The sequence below is a fragment of the Schistocerca gregaria genome, chromosome 5 (assembly GCF_023897955.1).
Source record: "Schistocerca gregaria isolate iqSchGreg1 chromosome 5, iqSchGreg1.2, whole genome shotgun sequence".
NCBI lineage: Eukaryota > Metazoa > Arthropoda > Insecta > Orthoptera > Acrididae > Schistocerca > Schistocerca gregaria.
Window position 1 is genome coordinate 199,371,743 of NC_064924.1, and position 20,224 is coordinate 199,391,966.

Below are 20,224 nucleotides of genomic sequence, written 5' to 3' on the forward strand. Positions count from 1 at the left end.
AGTAGGGATCCTGGGGAAGGAGGGATGGGAATGGTTTCCTGTCTTTGGGGCTATCTTCTTTCACTTCTTCAATCTCAGCAATCATTTCTAGTTTTTCCTTACTTACTTCTCATCTGAGTACTGGTCTATCTTTCCCTCTTTCCTTATGCATACAGTCTGCATGAACACACATCGACATACACAGAAAATTACACTTTGACACAAACATGAAAATTACAGATTAGAAACCTAAAGCGATGTCAGAACAGCCAAGAGATCTAGGGGAATAAAGACCTATGTACATCTGGGTAGATGCACATATTGTATGATTGATACATGATGGTTCTGCATCATCCCCTTTTTTTTTTCTCTGGGTAGATGCACTTATTGTATGGTTGATATATGACAGTTCTTTGTAGCCCCCTTTTTTCCCTTTTGTCGCTTCTTATATATTTATACATAGGTATAAGACTGGAGACAGTTCTACATCGAAAAAGGAAGTGTGACAAATGAAGAGCTAATGAGCATAAGCCAGGGAGGAGCTAATGGTGATAACTATGTAGGAATATCAGTCGAATATTTTTTCTGTTGATTTGCAGGATAGTGAAACAAGTCTAGAATAAGGAAATGCATGATATAGTGAATTCTATATAACTGTGAGGTCTACTGAAAGCGTAGAAGTTGGAAAGTGGTGGAGGACTCTCTGGGATCAAATAAGGTACCAAAAAGTAAGAGAGAAGTGTGAAGTGGAATTGACTTTTGCCAGGCAATAGTTAGCAACAGTATACATGAAGATGTATACTAAGACAGTGAACTATGAAGCCTACTCAGGAAGGAGAAGGGGGGCGCACCCAGCATTTGTTGGATGAAAAGGGCAGATAGGCAGACCCAAGAGAGGCTGACCTATACCGTGCGGACAGTAGCACCAAGAAGGGAAGTGACCTGTACCACAGTAGATTAGGAAGTTTAAAGGGGTGCACCTACCAAAACTGAAGGAGGAAGAACATTCATACTATCAAACCATATGTAGCATATAGGTTGGTTGGTTGGTTGGTTGTTTCGGGAAGGAGACCAGACAGCGTGGTCATCGGTCTCATCAGATTAGGGAAGGATGGGGAAGGAAGTTGGCCGTGCCCTTTCAGAGGAACCATCCCGGCATTTGCCTGGAGTGATTTAGGGAAATCACGGAAAACCTAAATCAGGATGGCCGGACGCGGGATTGAACCATCGTCCTCCCGAATGCGAGTCCAGTGTCTAACCACTGCGCCACCTCGCTCGGTGTAGCGTATAGGTACTGTGCCTAAGAGGAAAAGGGCAGTATCATGACAAAAGTCACACATTTTGTAGATATTATTCTGGTAAGTTTAAATTCTCTATTCCACTAAGTTTTACATTCAAAAGTGTCGGAAAGAACCTTTTCATTTGCCCAGAGTTCCTCCAGACTACGAGAAATGGTAGTTAATGAAATTAATCTGTACTAAAGAAAAAACAGTACAGAGGAGTAGAGTAAAGAACGACGTAATTAAGGGTCTATGACACATGCAGTCTGCAATTTCCTTGTGGGAAAAATATATATAAAAAACAAAGATGCTTTAACTTACCAAACGAGAAAGTGCTGGTATGTTGATAGACACAATAAAATAAAAAACACACAAACACACACACAAATATTCAAGTTTTGGATTGCGAAAGGTTGAATATTTATGTGAGTGTTTCTGTGTGTTTTATTTTATTGTCTCTATCAACATACCAGCACTTTCTCGTTTGGTAAGTTAAAGCACCTTTGTTTTTGATATATAACAATCCTTATATATAGATATATGAGAGTCCTAACTTCAATATTGAGTGTAATGCTCAGATAATTATTATTGAAATGAAGAAAAAAAGAAAAGGAACTCTAGATATTAAGTACACAAGGACTAAAAGAGATGTATTGTATATTGATTGAAATATAAATTAGTATTCTTTTAGCCAGCACTGCAAGGAAGTGGTGGTTACATTGTCAAGTGGCTTACTGTCATTAGTGGTTGTTAAACGTTTAAGTACCCAGTCCTGTGGGTGATCAGTGATAGGGGTTGTGTGATGAAATATTATTCGCAACTTTTCTCACCATTCCTACTGACAGGATCTTTTGGTCAGTTCTTCTGAAGTACCGCATCAAATTACTTTTGGATGATCTTCCTAGCTTGGGTCATGGAAATGAGAATCTGATGCTAGCAATATTTGTTCACCGGAAAAAAGCAACTGGTCACATATTTAGTACCAGATAAATTGCTAATTTTTCTTTTGTTTTTCTGAAATAAATATAGATTATGTTGTTATTAAAGTTATATAGGCACATTACCTTTTATTTGTGTGTGTTGAGCCACAGGCCTAAATTAATACACCACATCATCTGCAAGCATGAAGAACATTACAAAATTGTCTGCACTGGATTTTTGTTTATAATCGAATCTTTAAAATGTATGTTCAGGTAAAACTTGTGACAAGTACCCAGTTTTGGTCTTACCATTGTACGAGGGTCGGTCAAAAAGTAATGCCTCCCATTTTTTTCTACTTAAAAAAATTAAGTTAAGTGAAAAATTTGAATTTGGCGCCATTCCTCAAACCTTCTTCTGCAATCCACTGCAGTAGTAACTTTCTGTGTCAACAGGTGGCAGCACAGCAGAAGTTTGTAAGATGGCCGACATCGATGTTCGTTTGAGACAGCGTTGTGTGATTGAATTCTTGAATGCAGAAGGTGAAACGCCCATACGCATTCATGAAAGACTGAAGAAGGTGTATGGTGTTGTGACAGTGGATGTCAGCACTGTTAGACGATGGGTTCGTCGTTGTAAGGAAGCTGAAGGGCAAACACCGTTGACTGACGAAAAGCGGAGCGGCAGGCGGGTGAGTGCAGTGACTCCACACAACATTCAGCAAGTTGATGACATCATTCGTGGTGACCGTCGGGTGACTGCAGATGAAGTGTGTCGCATTATTTCTCTTAGTAAAGGCAGTGTGATCAAGATTATTAAACAATTGGGGTACTCAAAAGTTTGTGCACGGTGGGTTACAAGAATGTTAACCTATCAGAATAAAGAGGCAAGGAAAACAATAGCCTCCCAACACTTGCAGCGCTTCCGTTTGGAGGGAGATGAGTTTCTGAAAAAAATTGTGACCGGGGACGAAACATGGGTGCATTTTTTTGAACCCGAATCAAAGAGGCAGTCAATGGAGTGGCGTCACACAAGCTCGCCGAGGAAGAAAAAATTCAAAACTGTGCGATCGGCAGGGAAAGTTATGGCAACAGTTTTCTGGGATACAGAGGGTGTGATTCTGGTTGATTTTTTGGAGCAGGGATGCACAATAAATTCTGTTCAATACGTCACAACACTCAAAAAACTTAAAGCACGTCTTCAGCGAGTTCGCCCAACAAAATCAATGGCAGATGTTCTTCTTTTGCATGACAATGCAAGACCACACACCAGTCGTCACACCTCTGACGAGATTGTCAAAACTGGATGGGAAGTTTTGCCTCATCCCCCATACAGCCCTGACCTGGCACCATCAGACTTCCATCTGTTCGGGCCACTAAAAGAAGCTCATCGTGGGATTAATTTTGAAGATGAGGAGGCCGTCAAAACATCCGTGCGTCAATGGCTTAGGAAGCAGAGCTGTGATTTTTACCGTGCTGGGATACATGCCCTTGTTCAAAGATGGACCAAAACTGTAGAGATGGGCGGAGATTACATTGAAAAATGACAAAATGATCCTCAATGTTGTGGTTTTCAACCTATGTAATTGCATTTAAATTTCCTGACAATTAAATGTAGAAAAAAAATAGGAGGCATTACTTTTTGACTGACCCTCGTAGTATTTGATTAGACCTGAGCTGTGACAAATGTGTTTTTGTGTGTTAAATGTATTTCTGTAGCGAAGCTGAATCTGTGGAAATTGGTAAAAGTTTTGTGAAGCTTGGGTACAGTGAACTATGTCGGGTACTTTATTATGAAAAGGATACTTGCTACTCACCATATATAGCAGCGATGTTGAGGCGCAGATAAGCATGGCACACACACACACACACACACACACACACACACACACACACACACACACACACACACACATGACCAACATGAACACAGTCTCTGGCAGCCAAACTTGTGGTTTCAGCTGCCACAGACTGTGGACATGTGCGTGTGAGTTACATTTACGCGCACACATACGTGTGTGTGTGGGTGGGTGGGTGGGTGTGTGGGTGGGTGTGTGTGTGTGTTTTTCTATTTATGACAAAGGCCTTGTTGGCTGAAAGCTTATTTTGTGACAGTCTTTTTGTTGTGCCTATCTGCAACTCAGCATCTCCACTATATGGTGATTAGCAACTATCCTTTTCATAATACAGTTACATTTCATCCTGGATATTCCATTGTTTTATTTCAGGTATTTTGTTATTCATGGATTATATTTTAACAATGTTTACTCACGTTTTTCTACTGCTCATTTGTGAATATTGCATCTCGCTATGTTGTTGTCACTTGTAAACATCTTCCACTACACAAATTTCTGATGTGCTTCCAACTGTCATTTATTTACTGTATTGCTTGGGTTTGACATCCATGAATTTTGGATATTTCATTTGCTTTCATTCCTTGTGTGTGTGAGTGTAGGGGGAGGGGGGGGGGGGGGGGGGAAGGAGGGGGTATGTGGGCGTGACCATGGATACACACATGCATGCACTTAGTTTACTTTGTGTTGTCCGACAATTCATTTAGAGTGCTAACATAGTACTGTTTGGTCATTGATAACTTTTTTTGCCCTGTGTGATAGCTTTTTCATATGTTGAAATTTTCTTATGTTGCTAAAACTTGATACAGACTGGTTACTCTGTTTTAGGATTTGGAGTTCAGTTTCTGTGCTGCTGGGGTGGCAGTTGTTTTTGATGAGGTGGTCTGCAAATATGGAATGTGCGCTGTCACTTCTCAGTGCTCTTAAATGTTTGAGTAACTAATCCTGAAATTTCTTCATATGTGTCCATTGCATACTGAATCACAGTCATTGCATGTTAGCTGGTATATACCTGCTTTGTTGAATTTATTGATGGTGGTTTTGGGTGTGTTTAATCTTTTCTGCACAGTGTTCTTTGTTTTATATGCCACATGTATACCTTGTTTTTTCATCATGTTTCCTAGTCTTTGTGTGGTTCTGTGTCAAATGTTAGGTTGTGTCATGTTTTCTTGCTGTTTGTGATTTCTTCACAGTGTGTGCTGTGCATGTGTGTTCTCTGTTGTGTGGTTGTTGGTAGTATGTTGTATTGTGATACTGTTGTGTGTTCTGAATCAGCTGTGTTTTTATTTTATGGTTTAGTTTGTCAACAGTGTTTATTTTGTAACCTTTTCTGCGGCAGTTTGCATGATTATGTTTAGTTCTTGTGTGTAGCTCTCTTTGTTCATTGGGATCTGTACCAATTTTTTTTACAAAACATGAAAATTACCACAGCAAAAAAGTGATCACAAAGGGCAGAAAAGTTATACATGAACAAACAGAACTGTTACAAAACACAAAACACTATTCAGTTTTCTCAAAAAATTATCAGAACGAACGCACGCACGCAGGTGCACGCGCGCACTCACTCACACACACACACACACACACACACACACACACACACACACACACTGAAAAAATGTAACAGATTCATGGTTTGCAGATATCAAACTCAAGCAAAACAGTAAACAAATTACTGCCCGGCGTGCATCAGAAATTTGTGCAGTGAAAGATGATTCCTAGCCACAAAAGCATTGCAAGACACAGTATTCACAAACAAGCAGGAGAAAAACTTAAATAAACGCTGTCAAAATACTAAACATAATTCATAAATAAATTGTTCACCATACCTAAGCTTCACAAATCTTTTACTGATGTCTGCAGATTCAGCTCACCTACACAAAACACATTTGGCATGCAAAAACAAACTTATCACAGTTCAGGACAAGCCAAAAACTATAATGGTAAGGCCAGAAATGTGTATATGCCATGCGTTTCACCTGACCAAACAGTTTAAAGATTGGATTGTAAACAGAAATTCCATGCAGACAATTTTCTGATGTCCTTCATGTTTGCAGGTAATATGGTGTACTAATTTAGACCTGTGGCTGACTTCAGTTGGCAGCCACAGAAAACACACAATGTAAAATACAAGGTAATGTGCACATATAACTTAAATAACAACAAAATCTGATGTAACATATTTCAGAAAAAGAAAAAGAAAAAATCCACTGAGGATGCTACAACTGTGGTGAAAAATGTTTGGATGTTAAAATAAAATAAAACTTTGTGTACTTGTAAAAAGACTAAGTTATCTGTGCACTGTTCAATCTTTCGACCAACTTTGTTGTATGGGAGCGAAAGCTGGGTGAATTCAGGTTACCTAATCAACAAGGTTGAGGTTACTGATATGAAAGTAGGTACTAGTAGATGGGAACAATGGCAAGAGGGTGTTCACAATGAGGAAATCAAAGAAAAAATGGGAATGAAATCTATAGATGTAGCAGTCAGGGCGAACAGGCTTAGATGGTGCGGTCATGTTACATGCATGGGAGAAGCAAGGTTTCCCAAGAGACTCATGGGTTCAGCAGTAGAGGGTAGGAGGATATGGAGCAGACCAAGGAAAAGGTACCTGGATTCAGTTAAGAATGATTTTGAAGTAATAGGTTTAACATCAGAAGAGGCACCTATGTTAGCACTGAATAGGGGATCTTGGAGGAATTTTATAAGGGGGCTATGCTCCAGACTGAACGCTGAAAGGCATAATCAGTCTTAAATGATGATGATGATGCCACCTTTACAGGGTTTTGTAGAGGATAATATTGCAAAAACCGATGCAAAAATTGACCCAGTCCTGATCCCAACATATACAAGATAGATATGAAAGAAACCATAGCACATGAGCTGTTTTCATAGATCTCACAGCATCTAATAATATTATGCATCATTATACATTATTAGAAAAGGTCTATAGCAGCACAAAAGACTATTTATTAAGCTGCATTGTCAGGAATCTCTTTCGAAATCAATTTTTTAAAATGTTATTTTGAGGCTAAAGAAGCAGATGGAGAAAACAAGAAAATGTCTTGCACCCAAGAAGTGTGTTTACTGTCTATAAAGATTATCAGCCTATTCTTGAAAGGACTGAAGTTTCATTTATGCTGACTACCATCTAATTTCTGAATGAGGCAAGCAAATTGGGACAGTAGAGGAGAAACTGTAAACAGTTCTAGGCACTGTTTCTAAACACTATGAAAATAACCAACTCAAACTGAACACAAAACAGTTCAACTCCACAATACCTAGGGCTTACACCAGGCTGCACCTTGACAGAACATCAAACTGAAACTGGCTGTCATAAATAATGTTGTGTAATTTGACAGGCACAGCCTGTGAGGACTTCCGCACTATCAATGTACTGCTCTACACATGAAAATGCATACCCTATATGCTACAGATCCCACCATAGCAAAGCTGTGGATGTGGCTGTTAACAAGATGTGTTGCATCCTTACAGGCTGTCTACAAATTACTACTCTGGAAAAGATATAATTTCTTGTTGGAACCGCACTTCCTGACACTGAATGATATGCAGCCACAAAAGATAAGATTTAATTAACAACATCAGAAGCTCATCTTCTATTTAACTGCTAGTAAGCACATCCACAACTGAAGTCCAAAAACAGTTTCCTCAAGACAACTGACTAACTCTTAGCACAACCACACACACAAAAACACAAATGTGGAACACTAGACGCCAGCACCTGTACATATGATACCTGAAAGAGGTCACTCTTTTGGCTATGCATAAGAATGAACACCTTGGAAGTCACTCAGCCAACTCCACCGTCATGTCACAAGGAGCACAATTAGTTTCCCGAGATGGGGTGTCATTGCAGAACCAATGTTCTGCAAATGTGGGGCAAAGTTGAGCTCAGCCAATTTCTTGCAGTGTTATGTATTTCCAGGCTTGTTTACTACAGAGGACTTTTAAAGAGCTATGATCATGACACTTGAAGTTGCCAAAGTTGAGTCTGTTGTTCTCTAATATTTGTGATATTTATACTTTTCTCCTAGTTGTGTATCTATGTGGTGCAATTTTGTTTGGTTATACCATAAAAAAATACATATGCACCATAGCTCCACTTGTGGAGTATTCCTTTTGTAATTCCACTGCATCAACAGCTTAATTATCCCCTGGAACCAACAGTTTTATTACAGTTTCAGTACTGTGACCCTCCAATATAAGAACATATTCAATAAACTGTTTTTCTTTTGACCTTAACTAAGTCTGTTACAATATGTGGCAAGAAACATTCAACTTGAACTCTCTTTTATTGTGAGGTTTGATTATGGAGTCTTTTGACTGATTTTTGTCTAATGAATACACTTTAACACCAAAGTATGTACACAGAAGCTATCTTCTGTCAATACTATCTGAGCTTTGATACGTACTCAATGTTTGGCACCACCCGAACATACACTTGATGCTTAAGAAATACTTCACACACAGTGTACATTGCCCTCTCTCTTCCCCCCTTACTAATTTTTTAGGAATATATAACTACTGTCTCCCACACAATGCTTAGACACAAGCAACTGGTGGTACATGTTCGCAGAACAAACATACTGAAATACTCTTTTCAGTACAAGTTTCTATGGACTTACAACATTTTTGTGTGTGTGTGTGTGTGTGTGTGTGTGTGTGTGTGTGTGTGTGTGTGTGTGTGTTTGTTTGTTCTACCACCTAGCAAATGGGAATGTCTTCTCTCCAACACATAATTTACTTTTCACTATCTTTGAAAACTTCCTTTTTATTTCACTCTTTCCTTTAAGAGCAGGATTTTACAACAAAAGTTTAAAGTTCAATCATCTTTATGTTTTTATTCTTTTGAGGTCATACAATTTTAGAAGGCAAACCTAATTCATTTCTTTACATCTGAGTACACATTCCAAATTTTAAATTTAATTTATTAATATTTGAGTATATATTCCAAATGTTATATTATTAATGTTCCTTTAATTGATAATACAGAGTGACCAGTACAGTGTTATTTTGTTGTTGTGGTCCTCAGTCTGAAAACTGGTTTGATCCTTGCTAGTCCATCCTGTGCAATATAATTATTGCAACATTCAACCATATGAACTTACTTATGGTATTCAAGCTTTGAACTCTCTCCAGAACATTTGCTCCCACACTTCCTTTCATGAACAAAGTGACAATTCCTTGATGTCTTGGACAGTGTCTTATCAACCAATCCCTTCTTTTAGTCAAATTTAGCCATAAATTTCTTACCTCCGCAATTAGACACAGTACCTCCTCAATTGTTTTCAATCTACCTATCTCATCATTAGCATTCTTTTACAGCCGCGAATTTCAAAAGCTCTATTCTCTTCTTGTCTGAACTGCGTACCATCTGCTTTTCACCTCCATACAAGGCTATATTCCATAACATATCCATGCATTTCTGAAAACAAGAAACTTGAGTACATCTAATGTAAATTTAAATGTTTGGAATTCTTTTCTGAAGCTATTCAGAAAACCCTCAGAAAATACTTCGTGACATTTATTCAGAAACACATTCAGCAAAGACTTTCTAACATTCCAATGTATCTTAAATGTTCACAAATGCCTTGTTTCCAGAAACGTTTCTTCTGGCTGTCATCAGTCTGTATTTTATATCTTCCCTTCCTCATCCATGGTTTCCTTCACAACTTAATCAATATACAGAGTGAATAACACTTGGGGGGGGGGGGGGGGGGGAGAGAGTGGTAGGCTACAACCCTGTCTCACTCGCTCCTCAACTGCAGTCTGGTTTCTGTATAAATTGTAAATAACTTTTCGCTCCTTCATACCTTCAATATTTCAAAGAGTGTTGTCTACTTTACAGGGTCAAAAGCTTTGTCTAAATCTGCAAATGCTATAAACATAGGTTTGCCCTTCTTTAATCTATCTTATAAGATAATTTGTCTGAACAATATTGCCTTGTGTTACTACATTTGTCTGAAACCCAAAGTGATCTCCCCCAAGGCTGGCCTCTACCAGTATTTCCATTCTTCTGTAAATAATTCATGTCGGTATTTTGCAAAAATGACTTATTTGACTGATGGTTCAGTAGTATTCACAGCAGCTGCCTTCTTACAAATTGTAATTATTACATTCTTCCTGAAGTCTGAGGGTATTTTGCCTGTTCCGTACATCTTGCACACAATATGGAATAATTCTGACATGACTGGCTCTCCCAAGGATCTCAACAATAATTCTGAGGGAATATCCACAAGTCTTGTTTCCACTTGGATCTTACATTGCACTGTCAAATTCTTCTCACATTATCATATCTCCCATCTCATATTCATCCACTTCTCTTTCTATAATAATTTACTTAGTTTTTGCCCCCTCTTATACAGACATTTCAACTTTATCTGATTAGTAATTGTTTGGTATCTGAGCTCTGGATATTCATACAGTTGCTTTCAATGATCTCCTTAATTTCCTCTAGTTAGGCGGGCTTCTACATTCTTGCACTTCTCGTCTAGCTCCTCTACTATGTCATTTTGCACTTCCTGTCAATCTTTTTCTTTTCTGTTTCTTATTTTCATCAATTAAATCCAACATCTCCAGAGTTATCCAGAAAGTTCCACTACGCTTCGTCTTTTCACTTATGTGATCCCATTCTGCACTGCCTACAGAGCTATCCATTCATCTTCTCTTATATTCCTATCCGATTTCAGCCCAACATTGCCTTGTGCTCCCTCTGAGAGTCTCAACAACAACTGGTTCCTTCAAATTATACAAGTCCCATCTAATCTGCAATTCACAGGCAAAAGATTATGGCCACAGTTCACATCTTCCCCTGAAAGTGTATTAAAGTTTAAAACCTGGTTTCAAATTCTGTCTTACCACCACATTATAAATTCGAAACCTTCTAATGTCCCCTCATCTTTCCCACAACATTTTTTTTTTTTTTTTTTTTTTTTTTTTTTTTTTTTTTTTTTTACCAAGTGTTTGTGATGATGCTCTGTGCAAAATTCAACTATGTGGCTTCCTGATTGATTCCTTTTCCCCAGTCCAAGTTCTCCTACTATTTTTAATTCTCATCCTTCACCCATTACTGAATTTCAGGCAGCCATAACAATTAAATTTTCATCTCCTTTATATATTAATAATTTCCTTCAATGCCTTCATCATATGTGAAAGCTAGTTGGCATATAAAACTGTACTACTATGGTAGGTGTTCGTTATAATAATGCATTCAGTGTGCTATTCATAGCAGCTTATCCACATTCCTATTTTTGTACTCATTATTAGGCCTACTCCTGCATGTGTGCTGTATGATTTTGTAAAGAGAATCCTGTACTCCGCCTGCCCAGAAGTCCTGTTCTTCCTGCCACTAAGTTCACTAATTCCAACTATATCTAACTTCAATCTATTCATTTCTCTTCTTAAATTCTCTAACACATCTAACCCAATTAAAAGATCTCTCATTCCATACTCTTACCCATAGAATACCAGGTCGGTCTTTCCTGGTAATGACATCCTCCTGAGTAGTCTCCGTCCAGAGATTCAAATGGAGGATTATTTTACCCAAGAGAATACTATTAACATTAAGACACAGTAGAGATGCTTGCCCTCGGGAGAAAAAAATCATAGCTGTAGTTTCTCCTTACAAATGATCGCGATATCAGCACAGCAAAGCCTTGCTGTCTAATTTTGCAAGGTAAGATCAGTCAATCATCCACATTGTTGGCCCTGTAATTATTGAAAAGGTTGCTCCCCTCTTTAAGGCCCATGGGTTAGTCTTGTTTCTCCACAGATTCTCCTCCATTGTATCTGCACCTACAGTACAGCTATCTGTATCGTTGAGGCATGCAAACCATCCCACTTTGGCAAGGTTCTTGGTTCATGGGGGTATAGTATTAATACAAACAGATAATTTTGCATTACTCCTTGTAAGACATTTTTTCTACGCTACAACATAATATAATATAACATGATCTGGATGAAAAGCAACAAAATTAGGATAAAAGTTTACAAAAAATTAGAGCTCCAAAGCTACTTACATTTGGTGGAATTGAACATGAACAGAAAAGTATTTTGCAAACTTCTATGTAAACACTTTATGGTGTCTTATGGAGTACAGAGGTAGACACAGTTTTCATTGCCACTCAACAGCAATCACCTCAGTCACAATTTCCAAAGTAGAATCTATATTGTAAGAATGCCGAGTCTTATGGCGATAACACTGACTAAATGTTCTTGGAACCAGGATGAAATTTTCATTCTGCAGTGGAGTGTGCACTGATATGAAACTTCCTGGAAGATTAAAACTGTGTGCTGGACTGGGACTAGAACTCAGGACCTTTGGATTTCTTGGGCAATTGCTCTACCGATTGAGCTACCCAAGCACGACTCACGCCCTGCCCTCACAGCTTTACTTCCGAGATTTCCTTGTCTCCTCATTTGTAAGGTGGGAGATGAGGTACCGGCGGAAGTAAAGCTGTGAGGACAGGGCATGAGTCGTGCTTGGGTAGCTCAGTCGGTAGAGCACTTGCCTGCTAAAGGGAAAGGTCCCGAGTTCAAGTCTCAGTCTGGCACACAATTTTAATCTGCCAGAAAGTTTTTTAAATTGTTCTTGGCTTTTTAGGCTCTTCCAGTGGTTACAATGCCACAAGCTTTTTGCCAATCACTGCCTGGTCATTCTCAAGTGAATGAATGTTGATGGACTGCTGATACGTCCTTATAAACTCTTACTCTAGCTGCTAGCTATGACGTCACTGGTGCCCATCGTATCATCAAATATGGGCATATGTTAACTCCACTCCAACCATGCGATGGCCGGGTTCCATGCTGTGCTGTGTTTCAGACCACTGTCTGTTGAGGGTGTTATCAGTGAGGATGATATTATAGTCAGTTTTGATATAGTAGTACTGTTTACAAATGTGCTGGTAAAAGACTCATTGGACCTAGTGTTCTAGCTTTTAAGAAATGACAGGGCTGAGCTATTTAGGCACATGATGAAATCATCTTATTTTCTGTAACTCTCCAGGCTTTCCCAGCGATCTAATGACATCTTGGGTTGTCGGGTGTTCTGCCGGATATCAGCGTCCTACTCGCACGATATTTTGGTCACGTAGCTCGTAACCTTCATCAGGTGCGACAGTCTCAGGTCGCTGATATCCGGCAGAACACCCGACAGTCTCAGGTCGCTGATATCCGGCAGAACACCCGACGACCCAAGATGTCATCTTATTTTCTGTAAAACAGCTGATTTTAGGATCAGACTGACAACATTGTGATGGGAAGCTCATTAGTTCCAGTTGTTGCAAACCTCTTCATGGAGAATTTCCAGGATATTGCCTTAGACACAGCCCCTTAAAGCCTAGTTGTTTATTGCAATATATTGATCGCACATTTATCATTTGACCCCACAAATGTGAAAAATTTGACGCATTCTTGGAGCATCTCAACAGCATTAACATAACATCTAATTTACTAGAGAAGTTCGAAAAGACCATGCATTGCTGTTCCTTGACACCAGATAATCAGTGTGCACTGTAGAACAATGGAGGAAGTGGCATGAGAGAGTTTGTCATCTTTAATATCCCAAAAAGTTCACTTTAGCTCAGCACGGTCTGGAGAATGGTCAACAGATCAGATTTGATGAAACCTCTGCTGCTACTCACACAAATGCTCTCTGGGATTGTGTAATTTAAGAAGCCATCAAAATAAAAATCATCAATAATATCCTTAATGGAAATGATGGTCCCCAGCTCTGTGTGATGTGGGATCCAACAATTGTGAGGTTGGAACGGGTGCAGAGAATGTGGAGTCAATGAGTGGTATACATGGCAATGCTGTGAGCACCAGTAGCGTCACAGCTGGCAGCTACTGCATATAAGGGCATACCAGCAGTCAATCACTTGACAATGGCAGTGAGCACTTGGTCTTAAGCTCATGGAACATAAATCACTTGATGCACCTCAAAACCTGAGAACATTTTACTTGGTTTCTACATGTCAAGAATAGTATAGAATCCACAAATACAGCAATCATCTACAGGGAAATATGTTTTATATGCCACAACTTTCTGACCATGAGCAAAAAATGGATTAATGACAAAAACAATCCTAGATAATGGAAGGAGTAAAAGTAACAACGCTCTGTACAGCCAAATTGTTGAATGGTCAGTAGGTACATAAACAAATTAGAAAACACTGCTTAGATTTCAGATGGAGTCCTTCTTTCTCTCTTGTTTAACTACCTATTGATGACTCATTGTCTCAACTATAAGGTGAGAGGTTACATTTACTGCTTCCATTATTTTTATTCTGCCCAGAACTTTCTATTATCATAATCTTAAATGCTATCAAACATTCTACAGCATCATCCGCGAAAAGGCTCATGGAACTTCCGACACTATCTACTAGGTCATTTATATATATTGTGAAAAGCAATGGTCCCATAACACTCCCCGGTGGCACGCCAGAGGTTACGTTAACGTCTGTAGACGTCTCTCCATTGATAACAACATGCTGTGTTGTGTTTGCTAAAAACTCTTCAATGCAGCCACACAGCTGGTCTGATATTCCGTAGGCTCTTACTTTGTTATCAGGTGACAGTACGGAACTGTATCGAATGCCTTCCAGAAGTTGAGAAAAATGGCATCTACCTGGGAGCCTGTATCTAATATTTTCTGGGTCTCATGAACAAATAAAGTGAAATGGGTCTCACACGATCGCTGTTTCCGGAATCCATGTTGATTCCTACAGAGTAGATTCTGGGCTTCCAAAAATGACATGATAAGTGAGCAAAAAACATGTTCTAAAATTCTACAACAGATCGACGTCAGAGATATAGGTCTATAGTTTTGCACATCTGCTCGACGACCCTTCTTGAAGACTGGAACTACTTGCGGTCTTTTCCCATCATTTGGAACCTTCCGTTCCTCTAGACACTTGCGGTACATGGCTCTTAGAAGGGGCAAGTTCTTTCGCGTACTCTGTGTAGAATCAAATTGGTATCCCTTCAGGTCCAGTGGACTTTCCTCTGTTGAGTGATTCCTATGACACTTATTTCGATGTCAGCCATTTTTTCGTTTGTGCGAGGATTTAGAGAAGGAACTGCAGTGCGGTCTTCCTCTGTGAAACAGTTTTGGAAAAAGGGGATTTAATATTTCAGCTTTACGCGTGTCATCCTCTGCTTCAATGCCATCATCATCCTGGAGTGTTTGGATATGCTGTTTCAAGCCACTTACTGATTTAACGTAAGACCAGAACTTCCTAGGATTTCTGTCAAGTTAGTACATAGAATTTTACTTTGGAATTCACTGACCGCTTCACACATAGCCCTCCTTACGCTAACTTTGACATCATTTAGCTTCTGTTTGTCTGAGGGGTTTTGGTTGCGTTTAAACTTGGAGTGAAGCTCTCTTTACTTTCGCAGTAGTTTCCTAACTTTGTTGCTGAACCACGGTGGGTTTTTCCCATCCCTCAAAGTTTTACTTGGCACGTACCTGTCTAAAACGCATTTTACGATTGCTTTGAACCTTTTCCATAAACACTCAACATTGTCAGTGTCGTAACAGAAATTTTCGTTTTGATCTGTTGGGTAGTCTGAAATCTGCCTTCTATTAATCTTGGTAAACAGATAAACCATCCTCCCTTTTTTATATTCCTATTAACTTCCATATTCAGGGATGCTGCAACGGCCTTATGATCACTGATTCCCTGTTCTGCACTTACAGAGTCAAAAAGTTTGGGTCTGTTCGCTATCAGTAGGTCCAAGATGTTATCTCCACGAGTCGGTTCTCTGTTTAATTGCTTGAGGTAGTTTTCGAATAGCGCACTCAGTATAATGTCACTCGATGCTCTGTCCCTACCACCCGTCCTAAACATCTGAGTGTCCCAGTCTATATCTGGTAAATTGAAATCTCCACCTAAGACTATAACATGCTGAGTAAATTTATGTGAAATGTATTCCAAATTTTCTTTCAGTTGTTCTGCCACTAATGCTGCTGAGTCGGGAGGTCAGTAAAAGGAGCCAACTATTAACCTAGCTCGGTTCTTGAGTGTAACCTCCACCCATAATAATTCACAGGAACTATCCACTTCTACGTCACTACATGATAAACTACTACTAACAGTGACAAACACGCTACCACCGGTTGCATGCAATCTATCCTTTCTAAACACCGTCTGTGCCTTTGTATAAATTTCGGCAGAACATATCTCTGGCTTCAGCCAGCTTTCTGTACCTATAACGATTTCAGCTTCGGGGCTTTCTATCAGCGCTTGAAGTTCCGGTACTTCACCAATGCAGCTTCGACAGTTTACAATTACATTACAACAATAAGACATAAGGACTAGGTATATGTTACAAATGCTACATGCCAACAAGACACATACAAGCTGATCACACTTTTCCTACAGCCCTGGGCAAAAACAAGGCGATTAAGAGCTGTGCAATATAAATATTCCCTCGTTTCAGTACACTGTTTGAGCTGCAATGACGAATGTCAAGTCCCTGTTGCCTTTGCTGATTAATGTGTGTGTGTTTTGATTAAGTGGACCAAAAAAATATCCCTCATTTGCCTCTCCCCTTAATCTTATGGTCCCATTCTATTTACTATTGCTCCTCATTTACTTCAGCAATTAAATGAATGAAAGTGTAACAGAAACTGGATGTAATTAGAATCTGCTTCACAGGTATATGTATATTGTATGTCAAAAACCAATTTTGTGGAGTTCCTGTTATTTTAGTACAAAGTAATGATACCAATGTTGAAGCAAAAATTCTTTCATTAATAAGTTAATTGTGTAATTTCATTTCTAAGTCACTTCAAAAGAAAAACTGAGAGTTTAGAGGTACATATCTCCGTCAGTTCAACATTTAAGATACAAAGTAAAACTGCAACAGATTAAAACTATGCTAGCATATGCAATTATTAATGTCCATTTTACCTGAGTTATATCATCTGTATGTGACTCCCAGTAACCACCAAGTAATTTAGATGTACGAATATCCCAGAACAGCACAAACGCATCTCCATCAAACAACTCTGTTCCTGCGCTTCCAAAGTTCTCATCAGATGAGAAATCAAAGCTTGATATTGGTTTCAACATTGATGGACCTTCTGAATCATCTGTAGCAAATAAAAAGCTACAGTCAATTTTTATTGTTCCTTACTTATGACTACAGTACCTACAGGATAATAAAGAAATTGTTGAAAATACTTAGTTCTGCAAGCTGCTCTGCCTTTGACATTGTTTTAAACTGACCTGTGTCCACTGCACAGAGTTTGAGATAGGTATGACATGCACTGAACTGGTTGAGCACATGAATGGGATACCCAGTGGCCAGTTGGCAAAAACACTCTACAGCATGACATAATGGACCTGAGTGCTTGCTACACCACCCAGGGCACTTGGATCCTCCCAACTCAGATTAGTCTCCATGAATTCCAGAGACGAGTATCTGCCCTCAAACAAATCATATTATACATTATGACTGTTTTCTTCTGTCCTAATTCTCCAACACACTGTTCTTTTCTGTCCCCTCTAATCTATCTTTCTTCTCTTCTAGTCCTTAACATCTCGGGACTAGGAGGAGGAAAGGGGGGGGGGGGGGGGGGGGGGGGGGAGGGTGATGCATACTAGTATATGTGGGTATGATGAGTAAGTGTGTGTAAATTTCCTCTCAGTTCCTTCATAGAAGTCTGAAGAGCAACAAGATCTAAAACTTAGTAAAATCATTTCAGAATTTATTTTTTCGAAAATATGACATGTGCCCAAGTGATTAACATAAGCATTAAGCAGTATATATAAAATGATAGCATATCTCTCAATTCGTAACCTGCAATTAAATTTTATATTTTTGCCAGCCTTGTGCAGAAAATTTTCTAACCCAGTAATTTTTTCTGTTTTCATATTCTTCTACCAAGTTGGAAATATGTATCCCAGTTGTCATTCCACTGCTTGATACTTTCTACTTGTTGGTGATCCTTTTTTACCTTTTACATTCCATTAGTGACTGACTTGTTTGCTATGTTCTCCCCAGAAACCACAGCAATTTGGAGCACAGATTCTTATTCCATGTCAACTAGTCTACAATGAGCCTCTCTCAACTGGTATTACTAGTACAGAAAATACCTGCATTATGAACTGCACTTATACACTGATTCTGGATTAAGCCTGCATGAATGTACTGCATTTTTATGACTTATTTTCCCATTTTACCCGTGTCACATTTCTCTGTTGTTTTACCATAATCTAAATAATATTAATGATAATAACAATAAAATTATATGTTGTTTTGTATGTTAAGACTACACAAAAAATAACACCATGGGTAACTGGTGATGAAGTAATTTGAACTCAATGTGGGCTCTGGATGCATCACAGCAAAAATCTTAGAACAGTAACAACAAAATTATCAACAGCAACTTGTGCTTCCACAGCAACAACAGTTCAGCAGGAAAAGCACAAGGAAAAGCAGCTAAACAACTCTACAAATATTATCAACAGCAATCTGAGTATCAGCATCATCTGCAGCAACAGAAATCCATGTCAACTCCCAACCCCATCAGTTCATCTTTTAGTTCTTGCCACCAGGGGTTTACATTCTACGATAAACCGGAGGAACATTCGGTCTCACATACAGTTGTTTCAACAGCATTTACACCCATTCTAAGTATCAGATCTACAACTCCAAAAGTCTTTCTTCTTGTTGTGGTCTATTTCTTAAAAGTCTTACCTCAGGCAAAAACTAGCTCTTTTACTGGGACAGCAGATTTGTTGACTGATGATATATACCATTCATTCAGCAACAATTTCTACAGTCATATGCATATCATCCTGTTCTAGCCAATATTTTAACAACTTTGCAATGGACAAGAGCAATCATATCACTGGTGGGTTTCAAACTTTGCAACTTCAGCACGAATGTAAATTCATAAGCAAAATGTGTCAAACACCTTATGTAACAATATTATGAAAAGGAGACACACACACACACACACACACACACACACACACACACACACACACATGACCACATCGAGACTACAAGACGGTTAAGTGCTTCTCCAGGAGCATGTAGTGACGAAGTGGAGAGAGGGTAGGGAAGCTAGATGTAAACAGTTGCTTAAATGGTGGACAGGGAAGAGTGGAAAAGGGGAGAAGTCGAAACAGATGGGAGTAGATGGTGGTGGGAGGATATGAGACAGGTCTTGCATCTAGGTCTATTACAGGGATATTAGCCATGAGGCAAGGGGTTGGGAGCAGGAGTTGCTTAAGGATGGACAAGGATATTGTGTAGAAACAATCCTGCTGGCAGAACATCCGCAACTGAGCATTATAGCAGAGGTTGAGAATACCGCTTCAGTTGTAAATTACTTTATTTTCACACGACAAATTTCAGACTGTTATATGCCCATCCTCAGGTGTCGTAGCTGTGCTGTGGTCCCCAAGCACCGTGTGTACCAGGTGCAGTGTGCTGCCTATGAATGCAGAACAGGGACTTTGGGAAGCATGTACAAGGTAAGAGTGCAGGGAGTGCTTGGGATGAGGAGAAAGATGGACCCCTGGGAGAGGTTCTGGGATGGGCCTAAGGATCCTGCTGGATTTCTGGAATGGGGTCACTGTGGCAGTGTTCATAAGTGGATGAAACTGACAGCTGGCAGACACCTTTTGGCAAGTAATCATTGCAACTCAAGACAACAGTGGCGGAGCCTTTGTCAATAGGTAGGATTATAAGGCCAGTATCAGTTTTTAGGTGGTGGACTGCATTTCGTTCTGCAGATGTAAGGTTAGTTTGCATGATGAGAGATTTGGGGCACAATGGTGAGGCAGGGATCAAGGTTAATAAATCCTGGAAAGTTAAAAGGGGGTGATTTAAGGGCGGTGGGGGTGGATCACATAGGGGTGGAGAAGTGAACTGAGTCAGGCAGGGTTCAACATTGACGTTTGGTTGAGTCTAACTGGTACGGTTGGTGGCAAAAAAGTGTTTACCATCCCTTACCATTACCCTGCTATCCCTCCCCCTCCCTGCCCTGCCTTTCCTTACCCCCACTTAGCTGCCCCTCCCATCATGCACAGTTGTGTTCATAGTCTGGCTGTGGTCATGTGTATGTGAGTTGCATTCGCGTGCGCGTGTGTGTGTGTGTGTGTGTGTGTGTGTGTGTGTGTGTGAGTCTGCTGTCAATTTTTTGACACAGGCC

The 20,224-nt window shown here is 39.5% G+C and overlaps 1 protein-coding gene across 2 annotated transcripts in view; it reads right to left on the reverse strand.

The window, feature by feature from the left end:
• The window catches only part of LOC126272808 (WD repeat-containing protein 89), a 264,167-nt gene that overhangs the window by 169,866 nt on the left and 74,077 nt on the right, over positions 1–20,224 (reverse strand). For both annotated transcript variants that reach the window (XM_049975994.1, XM_049975995.1), the window contains exon 5: positions 16,968–17,149. In XM_049975994.1, the coding sequence (XP_049831951.1) occupies positions 16,968–17,149 (182 nt within the window). The remainder of the gene's footprint in view (positions 1–16,967; positions 17,150–20,224) is intronic.